The sequence below is a fragment of the Chlorocebus sabaeus genome, chromosome 7, assembly GCF_047675955.1.
Source record: "Chlorocebus sabaeus isolate Y175 chromosome 7, mChlSab1.0.hap1, whole genome shotgun sequence".
Classification (NCBI taxonomy): domain Eukaryota; kingdom Metazoa; phylum Chordata; class Mammalia; order Primates; family Cercopithecidae; genus Chlorocebus; species Chlorocebus sabaeus.
In genome coordinates, this window is record NC_132910.1 from 72,695,338 (window position 1) to 72,722,562 (window position 27,225).

Sequence of the window (27,225 nt, forward strand, 5' to 3'; positions counted from 1 at the left end):
TAACAGATGCGTAAATAAACATGGTGCAAATAAACCAGAGACCCCTTCAATCTTTCCTGTATTTAGGAAAAATCATATACTATGAAGGAAATTCAGTCTATGGTGTTGCATTTCTTTTTTTTTTTTTTGAGATGGAGTCTCGCTCTGCCGCCCAGGCTGGAGTGCAGTGGCCAGATCTCAGCTCACTGCAAGCTCTGCCTCCCGGGTTTACGCCATTCTCCTGCCTCAGCCTCCTGAGTAGGTGGGACTACAGGCGCCCACCACCTCGCCCGGCTAGTTTTTTGTATTTTTTAGTAGAGACAGGGTTTCACCGTGTTAGCCAGGATGGTCTCGATCTCCTGACCTCGTGATCCGCCCGTCTCGGCCTCCCAAAGTGCTGGGATTAAAGGCTTGAGCCACCGCGCCCGGCGGTGTTGCATTTCTTATTGCCCAAAAGACCAACTGTAAATTCAGTTCTCAACTAACACCACTGTCAATTATTAGCTTAAAAAGAGATATCATTGTTAAATAGATAAATTTAACAATAAATCTAAACACGCATGTACACATAATTCAGGGGGACAGAAATGTTTATTTTTCATTAATCTTTTGAATACAATCACCATAATTTTACAGGTTTAGTTTAGCTGCGAACTTGGACTAATAACATTTCCAAGAGTTCACAATTTCACGGCTAAGCTTCTGATTAAGGTATCATGGTTACAAATGTAATATAAATGAAGTTTTTTAAAAAGGCTAAAAGCAATCTGGCCTCTTAAAGAAAAATATATAAATGGAAAATGGCCAGGCATTAAACTTAGTAACATAAGTATACTTAAGTACTAGAGCAGTCAAAGAGATCTCCACCAGAGATCAGAAGGAAGCACCACTATTTTCTTCTATGATGCGTATGTGTTGGTCGTGAGCATGCTAGTATGAATAAGGCAATGTGTCAAGCCCTGGCATACAAATGCAGCTAGAGGTGCTGAAGGAAGGCAGTGGGGCAGCAGAGGCACACAGCAGGGAGCTCTTCCCCGTGACACATTAGTCTTCTCCTCCACAGAGCAGCAGAAGAGCTTTCTTATAGTCCCCAGATGTATCTCCCTGAAACCAAATGTATTGCATTAACCTCCATGACTCACAGAAGCCATAGAAAATTTTAAAACTAACAAATAACTGGCAACAAATTTTATTTATAAGATTCTTCTCCCAAGTGGGTAATCTCTGTGACTTTCGCATCAGGAATGTTAGGCAGGGAGTTTCCTACCAATGTAACCTCAGACACTCAGCATTCCCTCTGGTAACACAAAGAACAGGGAAACTTTAACAACTATAGTTAAATCAAGCCTTCTAAACAGAATAGTCTCTATCACTTAGTATACATCAGCTAACACGGGCAGTGCTAGGGCTGCAGGGCTGTCATGGCTCTCCCTCCGAGACAGAAGGGCAGGACACGCTTTGCATCTGCTTGTCTCACATGCAGACATGCATGATAAATTAATGTTTCAAGCTAAAGGTGCATGGGTAAACTCTCCAGTGTCCTTTGGGCCAGCCACACCACACACATGCTAAACTAAAAGCTTCTGCTCAATTGAAATCTTGCTTTGCACATGGTCCACATTAACCTTTATCAGAAGAAAAAAAAAGAGTCAAAAGACCTTAAGCTAAATGTAATTATAGGCCACAGAGCACCTTGTTTTAAAAAGAACAAAAATGATACTAATACCTAGGGGCTCCTTACTTACTCCCAATATGACCTGGTTGGCTCTTTCCTGAATTAGAAACCAGCATCAGAGATAAGGTGATAAAAGACGATAAAGAAAGGAAAAGCTGATATGAAATAAAAGAAGGACTAATAAGGACAGCTGGAACTGGTAAAAGACAGAAAGAACACATTATTATCATAGGCAAGAGGTCTGGTTTGTTGAGTCATCTGTCACCACTACTAAATAATGCTTCTAAGTTCACCAAGAGCCTCAGCCACATCAACAGCCATGCTTTCACTTAGGAGCCATCATCTCTACTTCAGGAAACATTATGCTATGCTTTTTAACTCATTGTTCTAATCATGCCACTAAAATTTTAAACTTAACACAAGAATCAGGTTCTCCCATTCTTGTCTTTCATGCAACATACCGGTCTGCTTTGGATTACCAAACATAATTTAAAGAAAGGTTCTATTACCTTAATCATGGAATAAAGAGAGGTGGCAAAATTCTTCCTAAACTCCTTCCTGATGTTAAGCAGATCAATCTCACTCCTGGATACCATGACTCTGATGAGGGTATGATCATCTGTCCCAGCTCCCTTTAAAAAAATAGAAAGAGAGAGGCACAATGCTTAAAAACTTCAAACATAGGATCAAATGCTCCTGGGTGCGGGTGAATCAGTAAGGTATAACAATTTAGTAGAACTGGGTTGAATGTTATAAGAAGAGAAAAATTCCCAAGGTCTATCATCTAAAACATAAGCAAAAATGAAGAATAATAATTACAGAAATGTATTAGATAGAAGGTTCATGGTATCCACTTACCTTCATAGCATAATAGAGGGTCTCTGCAAGGTAGGCAGGGATACTTCGAATAGATTTCACTAAGAAAATAAACAATACAATGGTCAAATGCTATTCTGATATGAAAAGGATTAAGTAATTAAAAATCAAGTGCTGCTTCCTGCTTATAGCTCTAGTTGTATAAAAACACAAAAGTACCAGAGGCTAAAGAGCTGTAAGCTTATCTAACGTCCTCACTCACCAAATATTTTCTTAGACACTGGCTTGGGTTTTCCTTGGAGTTCTAAGGTCTGCATAGAAAGGCATGGAGAATGAGGGCCACGTTTTTTCTATGCCCCTTTGTTCTGTGAGGACTTTTTGGATACTGCAGTTTGGGCAGCCTGGATTGTTATAATACCACAATATTTTTCACCACCAATAAATTATACAAACCCCTTGGAAGTTTTCATTCCAAGACATTCAAGCAAGTAATACAAGATTACTACGCTATCTAATTTTTTAAAACTCTTGTGCGACTTTCCTATACTCTCTACATATTCTTTTTCTTTTTCTTTTTCTTTTTCTTTTTGAGATGGAGTCTGGCTCTGTCGCCCAGGCTGGAGTGCAGTGGTGCGATCTCGGCTCACTGCAAGCTCCGCTTCCAGGTTCACGCCATTCTCCTGCCTCAGCCTCCTGAGTAGCTGGGACTACAGGCTCCCACCACCATGCCCGACTAATTTTTTGTATTTTTAGTAGAGACAGGGTTTCACCATGTTAGCCAGGATGGTCTCGATCTCCTGACCTCATGATCCACCCGCCTCGGCCTCCCAAAGTACTGGGATTACAGGCGTGAGCCACTATGCCTGGCAATTTGTATGTGGATTCTAATTATGAAGGACCTGTCTAAAAGTTTTCTAGTAAAAGTTCATTAACTGCATACTCAAGTGAAAGGCTACTTTTAGAGCTGGTTCATGCACATCTTTAAAAGCTTATTCTCATGAAGACAAAGAGCACCAAAGCGTGAGCTCAATGCCAAATACTTGGAACAAACAGCAGACAGAGGCTCACTGCAGACCCATATGAAAAAAAGGACTAGAGGAGACTCACAAACTAGATTCACCCTAGTTTTGGAGAGTATATAATGCTGCAATTAACTGCACAGATTCAGTTCTCCAATTTTTCCAGATTATTCTGAATATTTAATTAAAATAAAACTAAATTATTTAATTTGAAAACAACCATCATCACATCTTCTATTACATCAAAGATATTCTTTTTTTCTAAACCAGATGACAATTTCTTAATCTGCCTCAAAGCTGAGAGGACAATATTCAAAAGAATTCTAAAATTCCACAGGTATCAGAAATAATGTTTACAAGCCTCTGAGATAATGTCCACGACATTTCAGGTTCTTCAAGAAATAATATTTTTAATGCAGCTTCAAAACGATTTTTAAACAATTATCTTAGTACTTCCATAGGATTTAGATGAACTAACCAGACAATCCTGTATTTCTAACATCAAAATAAATTTCTGAATTGGAAATTTACAAGTTTGCTTCCCCTAAATATCATCTCAAACTCTTCCTTTCACACTGAGGTGGTTATTTTCAGATGCAGCCTCAATCGAATAAAATACTTTAGCTCTTATCACCAAAAATATGAATACATTGTAAATCACCTACCGACAGCAAGGAGTAGTTGCTCCAAATTGCCAGAAGTCTCCCGGTCAATGGTTTCCTCAATTTGAAATCCTGATATAGTCATGTACTTGTCAAACACTAGAAAAAATAAAAATGATTTCCTAATCACATAAGGATCACTCTTTCCAGAAACAAGATATCTACTCTGATTAGGTAGTGTACTACTGAACACTAATCTCCCATTCTTCCTTGCTGACAGAACCTTGTGCTCAGAGCCTCAATGTGCCAAGCCCTAAGCAATGGATTGCAGGTATACTTTGTTCACTGATTTCCCAGTCCCCTTACTAGTTACAGCCAATGAGACTTAAAGGTAAATCCACTAGAGGGGATGCTGAGAAATCTCCTCACTTATAAAAAGTGATACACAGATATGACTGGTTTACCCTTTCCTTTCCTTCCTGCTGTGAAATGGTTAAGTTTGGAGCTAGAGCAGACATCTTGTGATAATGAAGAAATGAATACGAGAAAGAAAATCAAAACACTAGGGATAATGGAGCGAAAAAAAAAAAAAAAAACCACACACACACACACAGAAAGATCTGAAAGATCTCAGGTCCTGCCAAATCAACCATGGAATCCCACCTCCGGAAAAAAAGCCTGATTTTTCAAGCCACTGTTAGGGTTCTTTGTCACTTACACTAAATTCATTCCCAACTGATACCACAAGTGCTGATGAGTATCCAGAGATGAAGTCATGGATACCAATCTCTAGGAGGAAATATGTGTAGTGAGCCACTACCCAGTGATGTGTGACTATGGGAAGAACAATCTAGAGATCTGACCTCCCTTGCCATCCTCCAGTAGTGAAGGGTGGACTAAGGAGCTCTAGTTTGTAAAAGCTATAACAGCAGCAAAGACAATGTGAGATTTCTCCAGGTCACCAAAAGGAAGAAATACAAAAACTGATTCATTCGCTAAGTCCCTGCTATGAGGAAGTATTCTGTCACACCGGCTCATGCACTTTCCAAATTTACCAATGTAACTGCCCTATACAGATTTTTTTTCACTCACCCTTTCTCAAATGGGACACACTTCGTGTTCCAAAGATGGTAATAAATTTTTCTTCATCTGTCCCCCATTTAAGTTCTCCAGCCTGAAATAAAGCCTGCAAAAATTTCAAACTCAATTAATAAATTGTTCCTCCATCTCATTTCCAGGTTCTTAATCACACTTGTTTTTTACTCCCTGAATTTTAACTCACTTGATTCATCATATTGTATGAATAGTTTTCATTTATAATGTTTCCTATGCTGAAACTCAGCTGAGTTTGGAGCAACTTTGGAGCCTGCCACTGAACTGTGCCACAGAAGATTCATGAGTCCAAGCAACAGAGCACAGCAGTGGTGCAAGGTTACATGTTCCCAAAATGTCTGCTATAACCTCCGATCTTTCAGAAGCAACAATATGGGTCAGGAGACAGTTATGATTACCTCACTGTTGATACATCCATTTACAGACTGGGAAAGGATTTAACTGGAAGCTACGTTGTCTGCCTTTTCTGTGTTGCTTGTTCAATAGCACTTGATTAAGAGTACACTTCATATTTTATCTTTACAACTGAGATTTAACCAAGGCTAGCTATAAAATGTTTTCATATTTCCAAAGATCACAATAAATGTTTAAAAGGTTGTGGGTATAGCACAGTGCCTGGCATATAGAAGCACTCAATAAATAGTGGTTGAATAGTCTGAATGCCCATACTTCCCTTTTGACATGGAAAAAAAATATATGCTTTCTTGTGTTCATATCACTGCCTAAAAAAATAAGCTTATATACAAACAGCAACATTTACTCTGAATTCACTTATTGAGATGTGAATAATTTATGAAAATCCAAAGAATCAATCTTTACAATGACTGTACTATCTTTTTATTCATTTCAAACTAAGTATACATATTAAAGTAAGATGAATGCAATTTGCTGAGGCTGCTACTTGCAGTTGGCCTTATGCCCACAAGCAGCAATCCAAATAAAGACAGGAAGTGATAATAACAGGTTTGATATAGAAGGTTTGATCATGGTATGTTTAAAAATGTAGATTATGGTGGTAAAGATCTACTTTTTATTATATTTCTGGAGAATAAGAAAAAAATGAGACTCACATATCTTTATGCTCAATTTTAAAATAAATTATTTTAATGATAAAAATGAATAATACCAACTCTGGCCATGTGAACATGCTCTTCAAACCTGAAAAGATACTAACTCTGAAAGTCATGTATGTATCTACACTTTAGAACCATATCATGATGACAGAGACCTTTCTTAAAATAACTTTTAAAATCTAATTACAAAAACAACACAGGTTCATTGAGAAATTTTGTAAAACTAAGAACAAACAAAAATAAGAAAATAAAAGTTACAGGCTAGGTATGGTGGCTTATGCCTGTAATCCCAGTACTTTGGGATGCTGAGGTGGGTGGATCGCTTGAGCCCAGGAGTTCGAGACCAGCCTGGGCATGGCAAAACCTTGTCTATACTAAAAATACAAAAATTATCTGGGCACGGTGGTGGATGCCTGTAATCCCAGCTACCCGGGAGGTTGAGGCAGGAGAATTGCTTGAACCCGGGAGGCTGAGGCAGGAGAATCGCTTGAACCCAGGAGGCAGAGGTTGCAGTGAGCCTAGATCATGGCACTGCACTCCAGCCTGGGCGACAAGAGCAAGAAGGAAAGGAAAAGGGAAGGGGGGGAGGGGAGGGGAAGGCAGGGAAGGGGGAAGGGGAAAGGGGAAAGGGAAAGGAAAGAAAAGTTGCTATTAATATCAACATCCTGAGGGTGCTAGTTACTACTTCTGGTATGTTTCCACATGTAGATAAAATATACAAATATACTAACACCTAAATGGGTGACAGACTCATCTTGTACAATATCAGACATTGATGCACATATTTCTTATCAACTGTTTTAAATGTCTAGAAATTTTCTCTAGTAGGTACAGCAGTTAAGCCTGTTATATGGGAATAACTGGTGAGATGTCAGGTATTTTTACTATAATCTTTTAATTTTATTAGGAGAATTATGTTTGGGATCAGCATCTATTGTGAAACTATTATTAAGTAATCATATGCAATAATGATGACTTCTTCATGTAAAACAATGCTATTTAACAGTTTTGTTTTAATCTAAGTATCGTTTCTTCTAAATGAGGATGCCCAATATTCATGGATCCGTCTGGATGAGGGACCCTTATACCCCTTCCCTTAGCTTTATGGTACAGCTTAAGTACAGTTTGATAAGCCCTGGTACAGTGCAAAGGATGAGATTTTGGAGTCAAAACAGATATGGTCTATCTGCGAGATTTCAGATGAACTACTTAATCTCCTCTTCAGCCTCAGTGTATACAGTCATTAATAGAAATTATATAACTTACATAATGTACTGGACAGGGTCAGGTAATCAGTAGCAAGTACCCAGTAAACTGATTACTTCTCCTTCTCCCTCTTTCCTCTAAGAGTTCAACTCTCCCTCCAGAGAAAGCATAAAACAAGGATTTATCGGGGAAGAAGGTAAAATCTGTTTTAATTTATTAAAAATATTAAATCAGTTTAACACATTAAAAATGTTAAAAAGTGGATTATCTACAAAATGTTCGGTTCCCAAGTGAATGACTTTATGGCTTATCAAACCTCTCAAATAACTGAAATCCTCTTAGTGCCAGGTATCAGTAGAGACAAAAATGCAAACGCTTATAAAAGGGCCCTTTAGTCGTCTCAGCTTACTCTCAAGAAATCTCAAATTCTCACTAGTGATAACAGCCCGGCTGCCCTTGCTATGAGGTACAAGTTGGTGTGTTCCTTTTTATAATGCTGAAAGATTGTTTTCAACAGGTTTATTAATTAATAATAATACATTTTAAAGAATCAAAAACTAATAGCCAGCATAACATGTTCTGTGTTGCTCCTGGTCACTGGAAGGCTAAGAAAAGCTTGGATTCCATTCAAGGGATATTTTAAAGTAACTCTATAAAGCAGTTTTCACATGTACAGTCTCACATGTACTCTCAGGGTTCTGAATGGTTATAACCACTGCATGACAGGTAAGTGTCACCCATACAGCCTCAGTAATCAAAGGACCAAGGATGCAGGCATTACCTGAGAGCATGTTCAAAATCCAGACTCCCAGCCCCTGCCCAGACCCACAGAATCACAATCTGCAATTAAAGGTCCCCAGGTGCTCCGCATGCCCATGAAAGTTTGAACAGCAGTGCTATCCAGTAAGTGCTCCAAGGAGAGAAATCAATGAAAACAAGGTTAAAATGTAGTTTTCCCCTCAGGAGCCTCACGCTGCAGCAATGCTCTCATTACATCACCGACTATCTTGGAAATCTGCCCTCTGCTTGCTAATGCAGGCCTCACTGCAGACATCTGAGAGGACTAGAGTTGGTTTCTTACACTGTGACCCTGAAAAGCTCCCAGAACTCCTATTCTACTCTTGACAGTAGGAATGACAGAAACAGCACTATCTTCTAGCAAAGCCACAAACAATGCTTAGAAAGCAGTAAGATCACCACCTCAGTACCAAACAAAGCCCCTAACAGGAGTACAACTCTGTAGGGTTTCTCCAGCCCTCTCCGCGAAAGAAGGTGGAGTTAAGCTAGATTTGTGCTTGAAGTTGGTATTTAATAAGCCCTTTAATGATAGAGAAAATCACAGAAGGCACTAATATTCAAGAACACTGAATATCTCGTAGTGAAATATTCTTATAGTGAAATATTAATATTCAAGAACACTGACTATCTTCTAGGGAAAGAGAAAGAGCTTTGGAGTCAGACTGGCCTCGTTAGGAATTCCAACTCCACTGCTATTCAGTGGAAGCCATGGGCTTGTTTCTTTATCCATAAAAGGGAAACTGCCCCTCTCTGGTAGAGTTACGTGCTCATTCATTCATCAGTTATTTACTGAGCACCTACTCTATGCCAGAAGCTGAGGACACAATTGAACTGACAGCTCAGGGTGCCCAGGAAGGCAGTCAAGTAAATAGGTGGCTTCCAGAGAAGGTGGCAAGAACTGTGACAGGAAGCTTGGGGGGGAAGGGGGGCTATGGTTTTCCCTGTGAGGGGCACCTAACTCTAAAGTATCTAAGCTGAAGACTGACTCTTGAAGAGAACTCAGGTGAAAAGGGGTTGGAGGGGCAAGAGGGCACAGAGACCAAGTGAGAGAGGCTGGAGGCATAAGTAAACAAGGCACAGATAACAAAGGAGCTTGTAACCCATTCAGGAACCTGGACTTTATCCTGAGGACAAAGGAACCACCAGAAAGTCTGAAGGTTATAATCAGGGGCTGGACACAATCGGCTTGCATTTTCTTAGAGTGAAGCAAGAGTCAAATACTGCACAGTGAGCCCTCAGTAAACATTCAGTTATTTTTTTCTCTCCAGCTAGAGAGATACGACAGCATTCTGAAACCATTATAAAATCACCCTACCCAAAAAAATAACCTCTCTCCTCTTTCCTGTTAGCAAAGTGAGATTGCACATCCATGGGTTGTTCCACTGGAGGAGTGAATATGGCTCTTCCTTTTTCAATGATACATGACAAACAACCAAGAATTGTGAATTCTCTTAATTGAAACATGTGACCAGAAAGAGGTCTATGATTGGCGGTTCTAGGAACCCAAGTAATTCCTTTATTACCAATTTCCAGTTTTCAACTCTCATGTTTCAAATTTCCTTTCATATATTTTAATAACTGTTTTATTAAGCAGACTGAGACTTTATAGGGGTTTAAAAGTCACTTAAGAGGAAATTTTCATTTGGAGTCACTAAAAAGCAGCTGACAGAAGACCAATCCTACTTAAAATTCTGTCAAAGGAAATGCAGAGAAATTTCCTAATACCAAAATAACTTGTCATCTCTTACGTAATTAAACACCACTTACTGTTAAATACTTTATTCTTTCTTCTTTATCTTCTCCTGCTAAGAGATCCACCGCATAACTGGCAGTGGAATTAATAACACCTGTTTTTTGTAAAATTCTCTATTTTGTGAATGTTCAATAATCACAAAACAAAAAAACCATGTCTAGTTGGAACTCACTATGTAATTTATTTTATTTCATTTCGGCTTTAAGGTAAAATATTTTGCCGACCAGGTCAGAATAAGAAAAAGCTACTTACATAGGTCTTATGCTATGTGAAGAACCCATTAACAAGATTATCACTAGAAGCTATTATAACATACATTGTGATTTTTTCATTACCATGAATTACTTCTTCATTTCTACAACATAATAAAGTTATCATATCCTGGGCATCACTCACCTGAGCATCTTGTTCAACTTGAGCTTCATCAATTCCAGCATCAGGGTCTCTGTTAGCCTATGAGAGGTAATATGTCACGTTATTGAACTGTAGAGCATTCTCATTCAAAAGGAAAAATGGTTCCACCTGATGGTTATTCAACAAAGCTCTTTCTCTAGGAATAATATGCTTTTATTAAGATCAATCCTGCACTATTTCACATTATCATCACACAGCCTGTCCAAAACCAATAATGACCCTCCTGATTTTAAATTCTATGAAAGAACAAGATACTGCTATCATTCTGTGAAAGGAACAAGATACTACTATCTAAAACAAACGTATGAGTTAGCTGTTAAGAATTTAGACCAGATATTCTGAAACACAAACAAGCACAAGCAACATACAGCCAGAATCATCGCAGTAAGAATCAGCAAGTACCACAAATTATTAAAAGAATTTTAAGTGACCTTACTTAACTAGATTCAGCCCAGTCCAACTTCAGGCTTTTTAATAAAACTGTAATTAATCTCCACCCAATACCTGAAGGAGAACCACCAACATCCGCTGGTAGTACCCTGAAGTGTCCCCCACCACGTCATCTTCCAGGCTTGAGCCATATTCTGCAACAAAATAATTTCATACTTATTTACATCTTCTTTCAACTAGAAAAATAATCTTGCCCCATTAATCAAATGAAAGCAACATAAAAGAAGAAATATTTTATTTGGTTAACATAAATTCCCTCTATTCCATCTCTGAATGCTCTCAGCAAATGCTTTCAGTGAGTGGTTGGACAAAAATGAATTAAAGCTCCCAAAGGCATTCAATTCAAACTTAAATCAAGACTCAGCCATTTAGAAATTCTCTCAACCAATGTAGTCATTAGTCTAGAGACACATGATGGTACTGGAAAGTCTCCAAAACACAATCAATCGTAACCTTAAATTCTGTTTTGCTTTCTTTCAAATCTTTTATATGGTTAGCTTCCAAATGTCTTCCATCCTCTAATATTCTGGGATTTATTTCTTTGGGCATGGCCATCACTCCCCCTAATAAGGTATTTTTCCTCTGCAGAAATAAAGTTAACTCTGAGAGACAGCAATGATATTTTAAAGTACACCCCCTTCCCACCTCTGTTTCCAGCTGCTCAACGTAAGGCCATATAAAAGTGGAGAATTCGGATCTACAAGAGTCTACAAGTCTTTCTCACTACTCTCAAACAGTTGCTATTAAAGGAAAGGAGGCCTTACTCTAAGGTATTTAAATATTTAATTATTATGTGAAAGCAAACGAACTTTAAAAGCCTGAAACTTCTATTTTAAAAGGCCCAGAAGAGTTATGCGTTTATTTCAACCAGTTACCCAAATACAAAACCTTGTAGGAATCCTTAATTCTTTCTTCTATGCCAATACCTGTATATATTAACCATTAAATCCTATCACATGTTTCTCCTGTCCCTGATTTATCCTCCTCACACCTCTCACTAACCTAGGTTGGGCCATAATTCCTAAATACCTAGCTTACCTCCCATACACATAACTGTCCAATTAGCCTTTCTATTCAAATCTCCTTCCTCCCTCAATTGTTCCTTCAGCACTCCACTGCCCGTTCAGGAATTTACAGTACCTTTGAATTAAGTCCAAATTCCTAATCCAGTCATGCAAAACCATCTATATCTGAGCCTAACCTCGCTTGTTCCATTTACCTTCCACAATGGACATGCACACATCCTCCACGGCAGCCAGGCCCTCTCCATCCCTCAATATACTCTCCACAGTCCAGTCTCCATGCCATTAAAGACAGACAGTACCTCACCAAAAATACCTTTTCTACCTACTCAAAATGCACCATCTTTTTTTCCCAGCTTTGTTGAGTTATGATGGACAAATAAAAATTGTATATATTTAAGGTATACACCATAATGTATTGATATATGTGTACACTGTGAAATGATTAACACGATCAAGCTAATCAGCATATCCATCACTTCATATAGTCTATATTTTTGTGTATGGTGAGGACATTTAAAATATACTCTATTCACAAATTTCAAGCACATAATACAGTTATACTTTCACTATAGTCACCATGCTGTACATGAGATCCCCAGAACTTATTCATTCTGCCTAACTAAAATTGTGTATGCTTTGACCAATATATCACCAGTCCTTTCTCCCATTCACCCCGCCCCTACACCCTAGCAAACACTGTTTTACTGTTTCTATGAGTTCAATTTTTTTAGATTCAACATAAGAAGTGAGATCAGGCATAGCTTATGCCTTGTGCCTAGCTTATTTCACTTTGCATTATGTCCTCCACGTTTATCCATGATGTTGAAATGATAGGATTTCCCCTCTTTAAGACTGAATAGTACTCCCATGTGTGTCTGTGTTTGTGTGTGTGTGTGTGTGTGTGTGTGTATTCTTTATCTATTCATCTGTCAATGGACACTTTGTAAACCCACCTAGTCTTGAAACTCTGCTGCATGTGTGATTTGCACCATGAAGCCTCCCTAACATCCAAAGCTATGATGACCTCTCTCTTCTGAATGCATTTTTACATTTAATATTATTGGTATTTTACTTTAGTTTGAACTTCATTATCCTTTAAATATTTCCGTCATTCTGTCATGTCACCCTGAGGAGACTGCATGCAAACTGCCTGAGGACAGGAGCTGGGTTATGCACACCTTTTGTCACTCATGACAACTAGCACACTGCCAGACACACAGCCAGTGCTCAATTACACAGCTGAGTAGGACAGACCACAGTTATTACCCCCTTTGAGCACACCATGTGTAATCCAGTAGCACAAATGTTCTCATCAACGTCAACATCCCCAGAAAGAGATATTTGAATAGTACATCAAATAAAGTTCAAAGTTGAGATACATGTATCACTTCTGCCTTAGTGGTTGGGAACTTACTGCCTATAATAAGAGAAGCAGGAAAGAGAGATTCAGCCCTTTAGAAAGGTAATTATACAGTTGCTCTAAACTATCACACTGTTTTGACTTGCTGGGTTAACAAAGCCATTTTTAAGATTAGCAAACTAATGGCAAGATACAGTCCCTAGTAAAGGACACTAGGCTTGGAGTCTGTTGACTGAGCTGAGAAACTGGATAGTCTGACCCTCCTCAATCAGGCAGGAGAAAGAGCTGGCTACAAGAAATCTGGTAAGAAAAGGACTCTCTACCTCTACTTTTTATTTCATTTTCTTGATTCTATTCATGGGACATATTTCAGGCTGAAATGCAGACTTCTGTTCATGAAAAAAGCATACTAAAAAGAAAAATCAAAATGCAGAATATTTTATTCAAGCATTGCCATTAACTAAGACAACATACATTTACTCAAATGTACTTTATCAACTCTGATGTGGGAAAGGGTTTAGGTTTCTCTTCCAAAGTTCCAAAAGTACTTTTTATATAACTCCTAAATTTTGCTAACATAAAGCTAAATATTTTTAAAAGAGGAAAAACCATTTTTACCTTAATGTTAACATAAGACAAGCTGTATATCCCTACACTAATTACAAATCCTATGCAAAAGTAAACTCCATCTTCAGCAGCAGCTTCTTATAAAATGTTAAAATAGAAGAGGATAACAAGACAGTCTTTTCCTTAGTGAAGGAGAAAAATAGCTTGAATTGCAGGTCATTCATTCATTCATTCATTCAACCATCATTTACTGCCTGCCTCCCATACCTACAAAGGACTGCATTCAAATCAGAGAAATGATGGAAGTAACAGTGGAGGTGAAGTCAAAATATAACTCACAAACATTTACCTTCTTCATAAACTTCTTTGATGGCTCTTAGTTCTTCAGGTGTCCTTGAAGCAATAATTTCTGTCAGTACTTTTTCATCTGTTCCAGCTCCCTGTTTGGAGATTTTAATAGAGAAAATATGTCAATAAGATTTGAAAGAAAGTTATTTTCCCAGAATAGATGTTACCCAAATTGTACAGTTATATAAATATTATCCAGTATAACATGGATTTCTTTGTATATGAGTTCTATTAGTTACAGAAATAACAAATGTTAAATGATTTTCTCTCCAAGACCATTTTATTCTTTTTGTCTAGTGGAAAACAATGTTTCTCATGTGTATGTGTGTATATATGTGTACATATACATAACCAGTTACATAAATCTGTAACTTTTAATTTGATCACTTAATTCTAGTTTAAAAGTAAAACATTTTAATGAAAATTGAAGTAATTTTTAAAAACTGAAAGAGTAAAAACGAAAATTTCGCATAAATGTACACGGAAGAGCACCGATACTTAAACAATATGCACCTCAAAAGACAAACCCCTGGCCCCCAGCTTAAGTGCTGTGCAGTCACAGGAAAATTCTACATCAAAGGTAACGATAAATATAGCATTGCTTAATTATTAGGAATTAGAACAGTATAAAGGAATTCGGAGTTGCTTTCTGGATTTTTGAAAAATCATTTTAGCTGGCTTTCCTTTTTCTGCTTTTAAAATTCACATCTACATCATTAAGCTAAGAGATGCAACAATACAGCTGAACTTAATTTTTTTAAAAAGATAGTATATTTAAGCTTTATTCTCTTTATATTTCTAACTTTGCCAAGAATCAAGCACTGAAAAACCTAGAGTTCATTCTCTGGCAGAATTTCAACTACTGCTGACATTTCAGAAGCACTTAGCAAAAAAAGTACTTTTCTCAATAACCTAAGATTTTTGTTTATTCCAAAAGAATCACCATAGGAAAATGAAGAGACTGAGCACAAACCAGCTCCTATCAGGATAACGCTTCTCCTCTCGACTCCATCAGTAAGAACCCCTGAGAAACATTATTTCCTTGTTAAATTTCAGTGTGCCCATTCAAAATCTAACAGCTAACAACTGAACTACTTCCTGTCCCATGAGCCTAAACAAATGTGTCAATACTGTCATATTTATACAACATTCCAAACACCAGTCAAGGGAATACACATTTAGTTTTCGCTGCAACTGAAATTACAGCAAGTTTACCAGCTACTTCATTTTAGCATTTAAAGGGGCAGGAAAGAAGGAAAGAGTATGAGAAAATATTTATCGTGAAAATTCTCTCTGATGCTTTACCTTTTAACCTAAAATGATGAGCAATATTATTGTTCCCTAATCAGGCAATTTTCCATTTAAAAAGATAAAATAGCTCATCTGTAATATTTTTTAAACATCCTCAAAATCAGAAGACAGGCATAAAAATAAAATACAAAAATCTATAAAAATATTAAAATTTTAAGTAGCCCAGTATTATTGAGTTTAAATCTACAAAAAGATGAAATGACACACTTGTAATTTTCTCCCTCCTTTACTGCTTATTGCCTCCCACTTTTGTCTTCTGAGCAACTCTCACTGAAATAATCAGATAAAATGTTTTAAATATAACAAATAAGAGGAAGTAATTACCAAAACAAAATAATACTATTTCTGACAAGAATGTTCCTTTCACTCATCCTTTTTACCTTCAAGGCATGTTTCAGTTCATAAGCATCATAAAGCCGAGAGGGTTTCATCAGAGCCACAATTAATTTTTCAAATTTTCCAGTTAGTTCTGATTTCAGGTCATCCAGAAGATCCTAACCCACAGAAAATACACATTTGTTAACCAGCAGAAATTGTAATAAGATTCTTCTTAAATATGAATGACAGCCCTTTGCTCTAATGAATTCTTTATGTTGCCATCTCCAAGTAGAAGGCCCATGAGCTAAACAAAACCCCATAACCTTGAATAACATACTTTTAACCTGTGATCAAAATCTTAAACTAAGGCAAACCCACTTACATGTCAAGATATTTGTTTCTAAAAGACATTTTCTTAACTTAAAAAAAAAATGAATACCTTTAAAAGTAGACTAAAAATATTATATTTTAAAAATACTATTCTGAGAAACATTTTTTAATTCCAAAAAATAATCATATAATGAAATTTACAAAGAATATTTAGTCTCTTATACCCAAACATAATAATTTTTTTCTTTCCTCTCAATATCTAACAACATTCAAATACATAATAGATTATAGTCATTATTATGACTCCTGATCACTGGGTGATATCTGTTCCTATGGGGAAATTGTGTATGTAATTATGAAAAAATGATGTAATTATGAAAAAAACCCAGTATATCCTACCTATAAGTTTCAGCATACCACACAACTAAAAATGGGTGTTTAGAATACTTCCTTTTTTGCTTTGCATTTGTTTTCTTAATTGACATGCGTTTTCAGAATAAGAAGGCTATATTTAAGTTTTTCATGCATGCACTGATTCATTTAAATTTAAATAATTCAAATAATTCATTTAAATAATTCAAATAATTTTTTTTGAATTGTTAGTCAAATAAAAGCATTTAAATCAACTAATTAAAAATCCATGAGTTAAAATCATGACAAAAGGAACCAAGACTGTGACCGTGTTAAAACAAAACATATTTTAATACAGGCTTACACCTAGAAAACGAATAGTAAGACATCCATGTGAACGTGAGTGGGAAGCACAGAGGAAAAGAAGAGGGACAGTTCTCACCACAGGATCTTTTGGCACTTCGACAGCATTAGGCAAGGAAAAACAATTATGTGAGGATAAGCTGGGTGAGCACTGTATCCCAAGAGCTGATAATTTAGAGGAGAGTGGAAAAGAAACAGAAGTAGGGAAGCAGAATCACAAAATAAATGATGCTTACAAAAGAATATCAGTATATTCCAAACTAGTCTTATAACTGATAGCTGTTCTCCCATTCTCTCTTGGGATGAAGTGTGGTCTTACCCTGCCAAACAGAGTCTTAAAAGCCGCAGAGATTTCCTGGCGCTGAGCGTTACTTCGGGATGTCAACAGAGTCAGGATGCTCTCCTCATCTGTGCCTGCAATTTATGGTTAACAATTACATTTTGGCTCCTACATGCATACTCTCCCAATGATCTTGGCAACCCGCTTCCCAGTCACCTTATTTCCTTGCCTCTCCCTATGCGAATATAAAATACATTTTATGGCCAGCGCAGTGGCTCACACCTGTAATCCTAGCTCTTTGGGAGGCCAAGATGGGAGGATTGCTTGAGACCAGGAGTTCAAGACCTGCCTGGTCAACATAGTGAGACCCCCATCTCTTAGAAAAAAAAAAAAATAATATATATATATGTGTGTGTGTGTGTGTATATATATATGTGTATATGTGTGTGTATATACACACACATGCAAACACTACATATATATAAATGTTTTATTAAAGTTTATTTAAAATTTACTACATATAAAATGGTATGTTTCCAATATATTCTACCCCCTATTCCCAACATATTGGGAAGTAGATGGAAAAATACTCCTGCCTTTTACAAAACTTAGTACACCTAGTTTTTCATGCAACAGATACTCAAATAACAGCTATCCACGAGGCACAATGTGCTGGGTGTTACAGGGGATTGAGAGAAGAGAAAGAGACTCTGGCTTCAAATTACAATTTAAGGTAGAAGTATAAAAACACATAAATAATTGTGAGCTAAGGCAAAATGTGACAAGTGCCTCAGGAGAGATCTAGGTGTCAAATGGGACTCAAAGAAGGGTCTCCTAGCTGATAGGAGGTGGAAGGGAGTGTTGGAGAATGCTTCGGGGAAAAGGTGACACCCACAAGTCTCAAAGGATGGAAGGATTGTGAAAGGCAGTGACAAAAGGAAGGACAGCTTTTAGAATGAGAGAAAAGCTCAGCAGTGGGGAAATACAGGGCTTTCAAAAACAGCAGATAAGCCAGCATGGCTGGGTCTGAGAACACATTAAGCAGTAATGGGAGATGAGTCTGAAAAGGTGGGCTGGATGCAATGGAAGGACTTGCAGGGCCAGAAAGCACATGAATAGTAATGAAAAAGGAGACTGAGCACAGGAGATCAGTGACACATAGAAATCCTTGAGAAGAGAGGTTAAATGACTAGAAAAGGGGCTGGGGAAAGAGAAGAGACTAGCAGAATGAGAATGGGATATCCGATTGGGAACAGAGCTGCACAGCTGCTCACCTGCAGGGATGGCTGCCTCATCAACTCGGGCCTCTACCACACAGGTGAGGGTGACAAGCTCAAAAGCACAGAGGCTGAATTTAACTGCCTGTTCAGTTTTAGAGACTGAATATTAGGGATGGTTTATAGCAAGCTTGTCCAACCCACGGCCTGCAAGCCACATGTGGCCCAGGACAGCTCTGAATGCAGCCCAACACAAATTCATAAACTTTCTTAAAACATTATGAAACTTTTTTGCGACTTTTTTTTTTTTTTTAGCTCATCAGCTATCGTTAGTATTCATGTATTTTATGTGTGGCCCAAGACAATTCTTCCAATGTGGCGCAGAGAAGTCAAAAGATTGGACACTCTTGGTTTATAGTATTATTTTGTTATCTTAACATGTCTCTTCTCCTACAGATTTCAGATCAAAATATTCTAAAATTATTCTTACTGTAATTAATGACTTGTTTGGAAAAACATATATCACATTTGCTTTAGAAAGAGGAAGCTAAATTTACCTAGGCCTTTCATGGCCTTCCGAAGAGTTTCTGCATCAGCCCGCTCATCAAATCCAGGGAAGTCAGTCACAGTGCCTCTGAGAACCTAATTCAGGAAACACAGTGGTATTATTCATGCCATGACTAATATGACAAAGTAAATAATACAAACAGGAAGCTGCTTGCCATATATCACATTCAGTCATTAAATAAATTTACCATTTGATAAGATTTGTGACCCCTTTTGAACTGGGACGTGAAGCATTTACAATGGGGATTAGCAGGACCAATTCAGCACAGAAGCTATCCTGACCACCTATAATACCATCAGTGGGAAGGCTGGCTCTCTCTTCTCTGTGACCAAACCCCACCAACACCTCCTGGTTCACAGATGGCACTTCTTTGCAGGTTCCCTTCCCATTAAGCCTCACACCATTTTGATATACAAGCATAGTGAGCCTGCATTAAATCTTAATACCCTGTCCTGAGTACTCAATTCTAAGCAATGCTCTTGTTACATGCCTTTTCATCTAAGTCCCGTTTTTGTAAACTTACTTAGGGACTGTATGATAACCAGCAAAGCCTGAAATGATCGTTCATGTGTCAGAGGAATACAAATCTTTGAATTTAGAACTTTATAAAGGTGTATTGGAAGATATTCTTCATAAAGCTTCCTGTTACACATTACTTTATCATATATATACACTGCTTTTAATAACCAAAATATCTTCATATTTCAAAAAAAGTTAGTGATATCATTAGATCCTTAGAGTCAGAAGGCTTTACTAATACTGAGCCATAAATGTTTATCTTACGCTAAATGGAGGCTCACAGAATTTACTTGACCGGTAAATGTTTTTGCATTCCCTCAAAACCCCTGCTTATGTACCATCTAAACTGAGAAACAAACAGCTAAAAGGACTATAAAGCTAGCCTGATTTACAATCTCACATGTCTTATTATAAATGCACAAAAGCACAGTCACCAAAAAGGAGGAAAGTTTCTTTTCCACCTTAGCCTCCAATTGTTGCATATGCCAACAATAACCTAATACTAATCAAATTTTAAAAGATGACAACAGAGAGAGAGAGCCATGGTGAAGAACTTCCCCAGGACACAGTGTCAAAGATCAGTTCAGTGGCCTTCTCTCTGTAGTGGCACTAAATTAGGCTTCCTGAAAAAGTGGCACTCATGGATCCAGGAGATAGCGACGAAGACTCTCCCTTTGGCCACACTTTGAAAGCCTCCCCTGAGCCCTCTTCTCAACTCATCCTTGTCGCTGGGCCTCCTTTGCCTGCCTAGCAAGAAGCTTGCTAAGTCAGTTTAAGGAGGATACCCCTACTTTTGGAATCTGATCACCCTCTGCTATAAAGTGAATATCTGTGTCCCCTCAAAATTCATATGTTGAAACCCTACCCTACCACATGATGGTAAATAGGAGGTAGAGCTTTTGTGAGATAATTAGAATTAGATGAAGTCACGAAAGCAGGGCCCCCAAAATGAGATCAGCATCCGTGTAAGAATCCGGAGAGAGCTTGCTTCTCTCTGCTCTGTCATGTGAGGCTACAATAATGTCTAGAAGACAGCCCTCACCACACCCAACACGCTGGCACCGAGACTTCCAGTCACCAAAGCTTTGAGAAATGAATTTCTTTCTTTATAAGCCACCCAGTCTATAGTATTCCGGTACAGCAGCCCGATGAACTAAGGCACCCTCTATATCTGATCAATTTCCTCATCCCCCTCCCCCCACATCTGATCATCCTGGCCTGCCTTCAGCAAGAATCCTATTAAGTCAGTTTAGAATCCTATTAAGTCCCCCTAACTTGATGTTTCATCTTAGTAACTTTCCATCCACTGACCTCACTCTGCTTGTTAGCTATAAATCCCCAGCTGTCTTCCCTGTATTCAGAGTTGAACCTAATCTCTCTACATGACTTACATTGTAATATTCTTGACTGAGGACTTCCTTACCATCAGAATAACTTTTTCTTCAACAGTTGTCCTTACTCTTGTTCAAGAAGAGAAAACACACTGTTCTTTCCTCTGAACAGGGTCAGCTATGAGAGAACTTACGAGAAAACCTGACCTCATGAAGCCCCATATGACCTTAACTCCAAAGTCAAGTGGTATGATCATGAGGCCAAAAGAATACAATTCAAGAAAAAAAGAGGTATTTTCAGGTTGATGTCCCAGCCCCAGGTTGTTGAAAGCACCCCTGGTAGCAGCTTTCACTCCCTCTGTGCCTCAGCTAAACAAGGGACTGTGGCCAACTAGCAAAAGGGGAAGGGGAGCCTCTCTCCCACTTGTCTCGTGGAGAGGTTGTGAAACTAAGCCAGAGCTATTCATTCCACGAAGAGGGAAATCCACCCACAGCCAGGCTAGTCTCCATTTCTACCCCATCTAAGGAGCACAGACACATAAAGACCAATAGATTCCCTGCCATTCATTCTATATCTTAATCCATATCACTCTGAATGGTTGAATACTGACAACTTCATAAAAGGACTTACAGTTTAGAAGAGAAGTCTGTAAGATTTGAGAAGATGATGCTTCAAAATTAGTCTGGGTTAGGAAAGTTCTTTCTCTCAAATCAAGTTACAGCTTCTCTTTAATGAGACCACTTCAAATTGATCAATATCATTGTAAAAATGAAAAAACTCCACAAGTTTTCTTAATGTAAGAACTTAGGACTGAACGCCCCTTGCAGTTCACCTGTCTTTTTACTCATTGACTCACCATCTTTTGAATGCCTCCCACGTCCAAAGTATTATACTAACTACTAGTTAAGAGTCAGGACCCCTCAAGTTAAGTATGAAATGACAGGCATATAACTAATCAAGTGCAGCAGAATATGTACACACAGAGGCTGGATTAGGGCAATGTGAGCACATTTGAGAGAACTATATTGGGAAGTGTGAAAAGAGAAAAAAATTCAGGAAAAAAATTCCAATGACTCTTGAAAGTTGCCTGTGAATTTGCCAGGCCAATCTGGTACTTTGGATAAACAGTTAAGTATTTCAACAAGCAGTAAGGTTGAAAGAAAAACAAGGGAAAGGTAGCAGTGAAGGGAGGGGAAGGGCATAAAAGCCATGCTAAAATGTGCAGACTTCATCCTGTAGTCAACAGGAAGCCACTGGAGGACACTCAGGCAGGGAAGAACAATGTCAACTCTCCACAGCAATATGCCTCTGGCAGCAGTGGACACGATGGAACGGACTGTGCAAGAGTGACAAGAAGATTGCTTAGAAACTAACAACACAAAGAAGGAAAGGAAGATCTAAACAAAGGCAGGGACAGAAATAGGCCCCGGGTAGACGGGAACTATTTAGGATGATTCTGTTTTTTCGATGAGAAAGAGGATGGCTGGCTTTGCATTTCTCCACAGTAGGCTTGTGAGTTGTCAGCATACGCAGGTAGTAGCTGGAGGAGGCCACCACGCAAGACAATATTAATGGGGTGGAAAGAGCCAGAGGAGTAAGAAAGGGAAGGTGACCTACAATCAGAGTGGCAGCTAGTATCTGCTGAGTGCAGCAATGCACCAGGCACCATGCACAGAGCTTCACACAGATCATCTCAGGGAAATCCCATCTTACAGACAAAGAAACATACTGGCTCAGAAAGGTTTCAGCAAGTGAGTCACCCAAGTGATCATCAAACAAGCAAGTAGCAGAGATGCGACTTGAAGTCACAGGACCTTGACTCCTGGGATCTTACCCATGAAGCTACACTGCTCTCCCAAAGGCAAGAAGAAAATCCAAGGAGGGTGATGGCATGGAAGCTGAAGGAGACAAATGTTCCAAGAGGAAAGAGGAGGCAGTGTCCAATACCACTGGAAGTCAAGGAAGAGTTAAGACTGAAAGGGTCCACTGGATTTAGTAACTAGGAGACTAGGAGGTCTTTTTTTTTTTTTTTTTTTTTGAGACGGAGTCTTTGCTCTGTCGCCCAGGCTGGAGTGCAGTGGCACGAACTCGGCTCACTGCAAGCTCCGCCTCCCGGGTTCACGCCATTCTCCTGCCTCAGCCTCCCGAGTAGCTGGGACTACAGGCGCCCGCCACCTCGCCCGGCTAGTTTTTTGTATTTTTTAGTAGAGACGGGGTTTCACCGGGTTAGCCAGGATGGTCTCGATCTCCTGACCTCGTGATCCGCCCGTCTCGGCCTCCCAAAGTGCTGGGATTACAGGCTTGAGCCACCGCGCCCGGCCTACTAGGAGGTCTTTGGTGACATTTAATAGTCTGGCTATAGGACACTCAGGAATGAATTGACGGAAAGACCGTCTCAATGAAACAACAGTTTGCAAACCAGGCTTTTAAAAACACAGTTAAGAGAAAAAAGAAAAAAAAAAAAAAAGGCTTGATCCGGTTTATAAGCTATGAAGAAAATTCTGGAGAGACAGAGAGGTTAAAAACACGGAGAAGTTAGAAACAGAAGAGACATGAGGGATCTGCCTAAAGAAAAAAGATATCTGACACCAGAGACTGAAGGAAATTGGGTGAAAGATGAGTGGAAGAAAAGCATCTAAAAATCTCACCTACTAAGTATGAAGGAACAACTGCTGGTCCTCTTTTTGAGAGCTTTCTAGAAATTGTGAAACACTTTTGCTACATTCCATACAATCAGAGTCACCCACCAAGGATGACAAAGCCACGTAGTGGTATTAAGAGACCAGATGTGAATCAGAGAAATGAGTCAGAAGGGCAGAACCCTTGTTTGGACATCCTGCCCAAACCCCATCGCTGCCCACACAAAACTGTCTGCAAATGTGACTTCAAATGACTCATTCAAGAGGGCTTCCCCTGTTTCCTGGAGTCCCCACACTTTACCCAGATTAATGCCAACTCTTAAGTAGGAACTGTTCCCTCACCCATTCACCCATCCTCAGTTCATCCTCAATTCCCTCTATCTGCTTCCACCAATGCCTTAGGAAGAGAATTATAATATATTCTTAGATAATACTTAGCCAAAATATACAATTCACTCTTTTAATTCTCACCTTTGAAAATATCCATTCTTTAGGTCTATAATTGTGTTGGCTTTTTTTCCCTCTAAATGAAAAAGTTCTTTACCCGCAAAGACTAGGTATGCCAAAATAAAATGAATAAAACCAACCAAACAACAAGGGAAGGGTTACTTTTCTAGACACAGAACTTAGACATAAATAACAATTTCAAGTTTAAAGATGAGAAAGTATTCACCTGTCTGGAACATTTTAACTAAAGCTTTCCTGAAGACACAGAAAAGGACTAAACTCTCTTTGTTCTCCAGTCCCATGTAATCAATATTTACTCAAATACCCGCCCCCCACCCCGCCCGCTATGCCGTCATTCCACATAATACTAATTAGGAGCTGGAAATCGAAGCAAACCACAAGCTGAGCAACTGCTAAGCCGCTATGCAGTGATTTTTAAGGGTGGTTCTTCTGAGCCTCAGGTTTCCAAAGACCTTGGAGCCACTCCAAAAAACAGGAAGCTGGAAGACAATTGCCTCCCAACTCCATGTATGTACACCAGGGCCCTACCTTATGTGCATACTAGGGGCCCGTTAATATTTCCTGCAATAATGGTTCCCACTAATGAGAAAATAAATCGTTTATCACTGTACTACGAAAAAAATATGAGCATAAAAGGGGGAAATTTCAGTGTGACCTGATTATGCTTTGAACTGCAAAGTAAAATAAATATCAGGGAAAAAATTAGGACCTCCAAGAAGACTGAGGAGTACAAACACATCAGAGGTCAGAGACATGCTCTCAACCCCCAATCCTAACCCTTGCTCTAATCCCAACTCAGAAACAGTGAATGTTATACTTCAAAGCGTTAAACTCGAACTGGTCTATTGCTTACTTTTGTGTAATTTCCTTTCCTTTTCATGCTCCTTCTTACTTGTTTTTGCTTCTTTCCATTTGTCTATCCATCCTACTACCTCTGACCTGTTTCTTAAAATCAAATGCAAGGGAGAAAAAAACATCACTGGAGAACAGACTAAGTTGTTTGCATCGTGGTAGAAAAGAAGGTTTTGATAACAAAGTAAAGCTTTGTAAAATGATTTAAATTTTTGTTGTGTATTTCTTTAATGCTCTGTGTTTAATGTTGTGTCTCTTTACCAGTGTAAGAATGATTTCCCTTGGCAAACACCAATAAAATGGAAAGTTAAATTGTGTGCTCCTACAAGTTGCCCAAGAAGAACTCCAGTGATGTCTTGAGTGAGTTAAAGTGAGCGGGTGGCACTGGCCTCCCGTGAGTTCACACTGAAGGTCAGAGGAGAGTGTGCTATTTTACCAAACCGTTCCATTGGGCATTCCATGATTAACATTTGAAAACTTCTATCAATAACCAATTCATTCACACTGGCACTTCAAAAACATTCACGGGTATAGATTTCTCATATTAGAGAAGAGTGTATACAGATTCACAATTTCATTTCCTTTTGTATCTAAACAAGGGGCACAAATCTAATGAATATGGCTGACCCTAGACAAAGGTAGGGAACAAATTAGCTTCAAATCTTTTTTAGTGGAAGAGATAAATAATATATGAACAAATGGATCTGGCCAGATGCTGTGGCTCACGCCTATAATCCCAGCACTTTGGGAGACCAGGGCACGTAAGGTCAGGAGTTTGAGACCAGCCTGGGCAACTCAGCATAAACCCCGTCTCTACAAAAAATACAAAAATTAGCCGGGCACCACCACACCCCACTATGGTCCCAGCTACTCATTCAGGAGGCTGAGGTGGGAGGATCACTTGAACACTGGAGGCAGAGGTTGCAGTGAGCCCAGACAGTGCCACTGCACTCCAGCCTAGGTGACAGGGTGAGACTCTGTCTCAAACCAAAACAAAACAAAAAACAAACAGAACCTACAGAAATAAAAGAGGATTTAGAGGACTTAGAGATCATATATACCTTACTATTTCCTAGATAGTGCCATCTAAGTGTTTCCTAAGAAACTCAAATTCAACATATCCTCTACTGTTTCTTCCCTGCCTCAAACCTGCATTTTTTTTCCAAAAAAAAAAAAAAAAAAAACAAAACCACCCACCCACAATCAACCATGGTCAAGCAAGCCAGTCCTGTGACCCTCCCCTGACCCTTTATCAGTTAACAACCATCCCACTCAAGTACCAAATTTGCCCACCCTCCCCGACAGGCCCCTCCTATCTAAAACCTGAGACACTGCCTACTTTAAGCCTTTGAGGTCTCACTGGGATTACCACAACAGAGCCTATGTGGTTTTCCAATACTCAGCTTCCCTCTCCCCTCTCTCAACCCCCACTCCACCACCCTACCTTTGCATCTTCCAGAAATGCACCCATCACACTGGCCCCAGGGTGAGCTTTGTTCAATATAAATCTGACAGTGGCACACCTCAACTTGCAACTCTTTGATAGCTCTCTATTACCTATAAAATGGTTCATAATCTTTAGTGCTGGCTCCTGTCGACCTATCTGGCATTCCTTTCCAAGACAGGCCTTGATTTCCCCACTTCACTGCAGTTTCATTCCATCATGCTAAACTCTTTTATACCCCTAAGTATTTATTTGCTGTTGTTGCCTCTCAGTATAATGGCTTCCCTCCTTTGTCCCATACAAAGAATGCCAGCTAAGTAACCTCAATTTCCCCTGCTGTGAAACAAAAATAGTAATACCTATTTCCAAAACTATGTTATGAGGACTAAATAATGCACACACGAGACTTGGCAATGCGTCTATTATATCAATAAATCTTAGATCCATTTCCCATTGCACTCATGTTTAACAATACTTGGCACACAGTGAAAGTGCAAAAGCCTCATACATTCATGAATGCATGCACAGATGAAAAAGAGAACAGTTAAGAACTAGTGTCCAGCTGGGTGTAGTGGCTCATGCCTGTAATCCCAGCACTTCGGGAGGCCGAGCCACACGGATCACTTGAGGTCAGGAGTTCGAGACTAGCCTGCCCAACAGTGAAACTCTGTCTCTACTAAAAATACAAAAATTAGCCAGGCGTGGTGGCACATGCCTGTAATCCCAGCTACTCGGGAGGCTGAGGCAGGAGAATCACTTGAATGCAGGAAGCAGAGGTTGCAGTGAGCTGAGATCGTGCCACTGCGCTCCAGCCTGGACAACAAAGCGAGACTCCACCTCAGGGGAAAAAAAAAACTAGCGTCCAAAGAAATGAAGCCAGGAGTATAATTTCTTGCAATTAATCAATTGTTTACATATTATGTAAATTACTACACTGAAAGACTGGGTCTAAGAAGTACTTAAAGCAAAGGTCTTAGGAGCCCTAATTTTTAAAAACCAGAGGCATTTGTGAAATTTTAGAATAGTGTGAAGGAT

General features: G+C 38.9%; 1 protein-coding gene across 1 annotated transcript in view; it reads right to left on the minus strand.

Moving 5' to 3' along the window:
• Nucleotides 1–551: 551 nt before the first annotated feature.
• The window catches only part of ANXA5 (annexin A5), a 29,957-nt gene continuing 3,283 nt past the window's right edge, over nt 552–27,225 (minus strand). Inside the window, exons 3-13 of the mRNA XM_007999689.3 lie at nt 18,926–19,010; nt 17,191–17,285; nt 15,890–16,003; nt 14,200–14,290; nt 10,953–11,032; nt 10,431–10,487; nt 5,184–5,277; nt 4,155–4,250; nt 2,513–2,571; nt 2,164–2,286; nt 552–1,083 (exon numbers count right to left, since the gene is read on the minus strand). Coding sequence (XP_007997880.1) covers nt 1,024–1,083; nt 2,164–2,286; nt 2,513–2,571; nt 4,155–4,250; nt 5,184–5,277; nt 10,431–10,487; nt 10,953–11,032; nt 14,200–14,290; nt 15,890–16,003; nt 17,191–17,285; nt 18,926–19,010 — 954 coding nt within the window. The 3' untranslated portion in view covers nt 552–1,023. The remainder of the gene's footprint in view (nt 1,084–2,163; nt 2,287–2,512; nt 2,572–4,154; nt 4,251–5,183; nt 5,278–10,430; nt 10,488–10,952; nt 11,033–14,199; nt 14,291–15,889; nt 16,004–17,190; nt 17,286–18,925; nt 19,011–27,225) is intronic.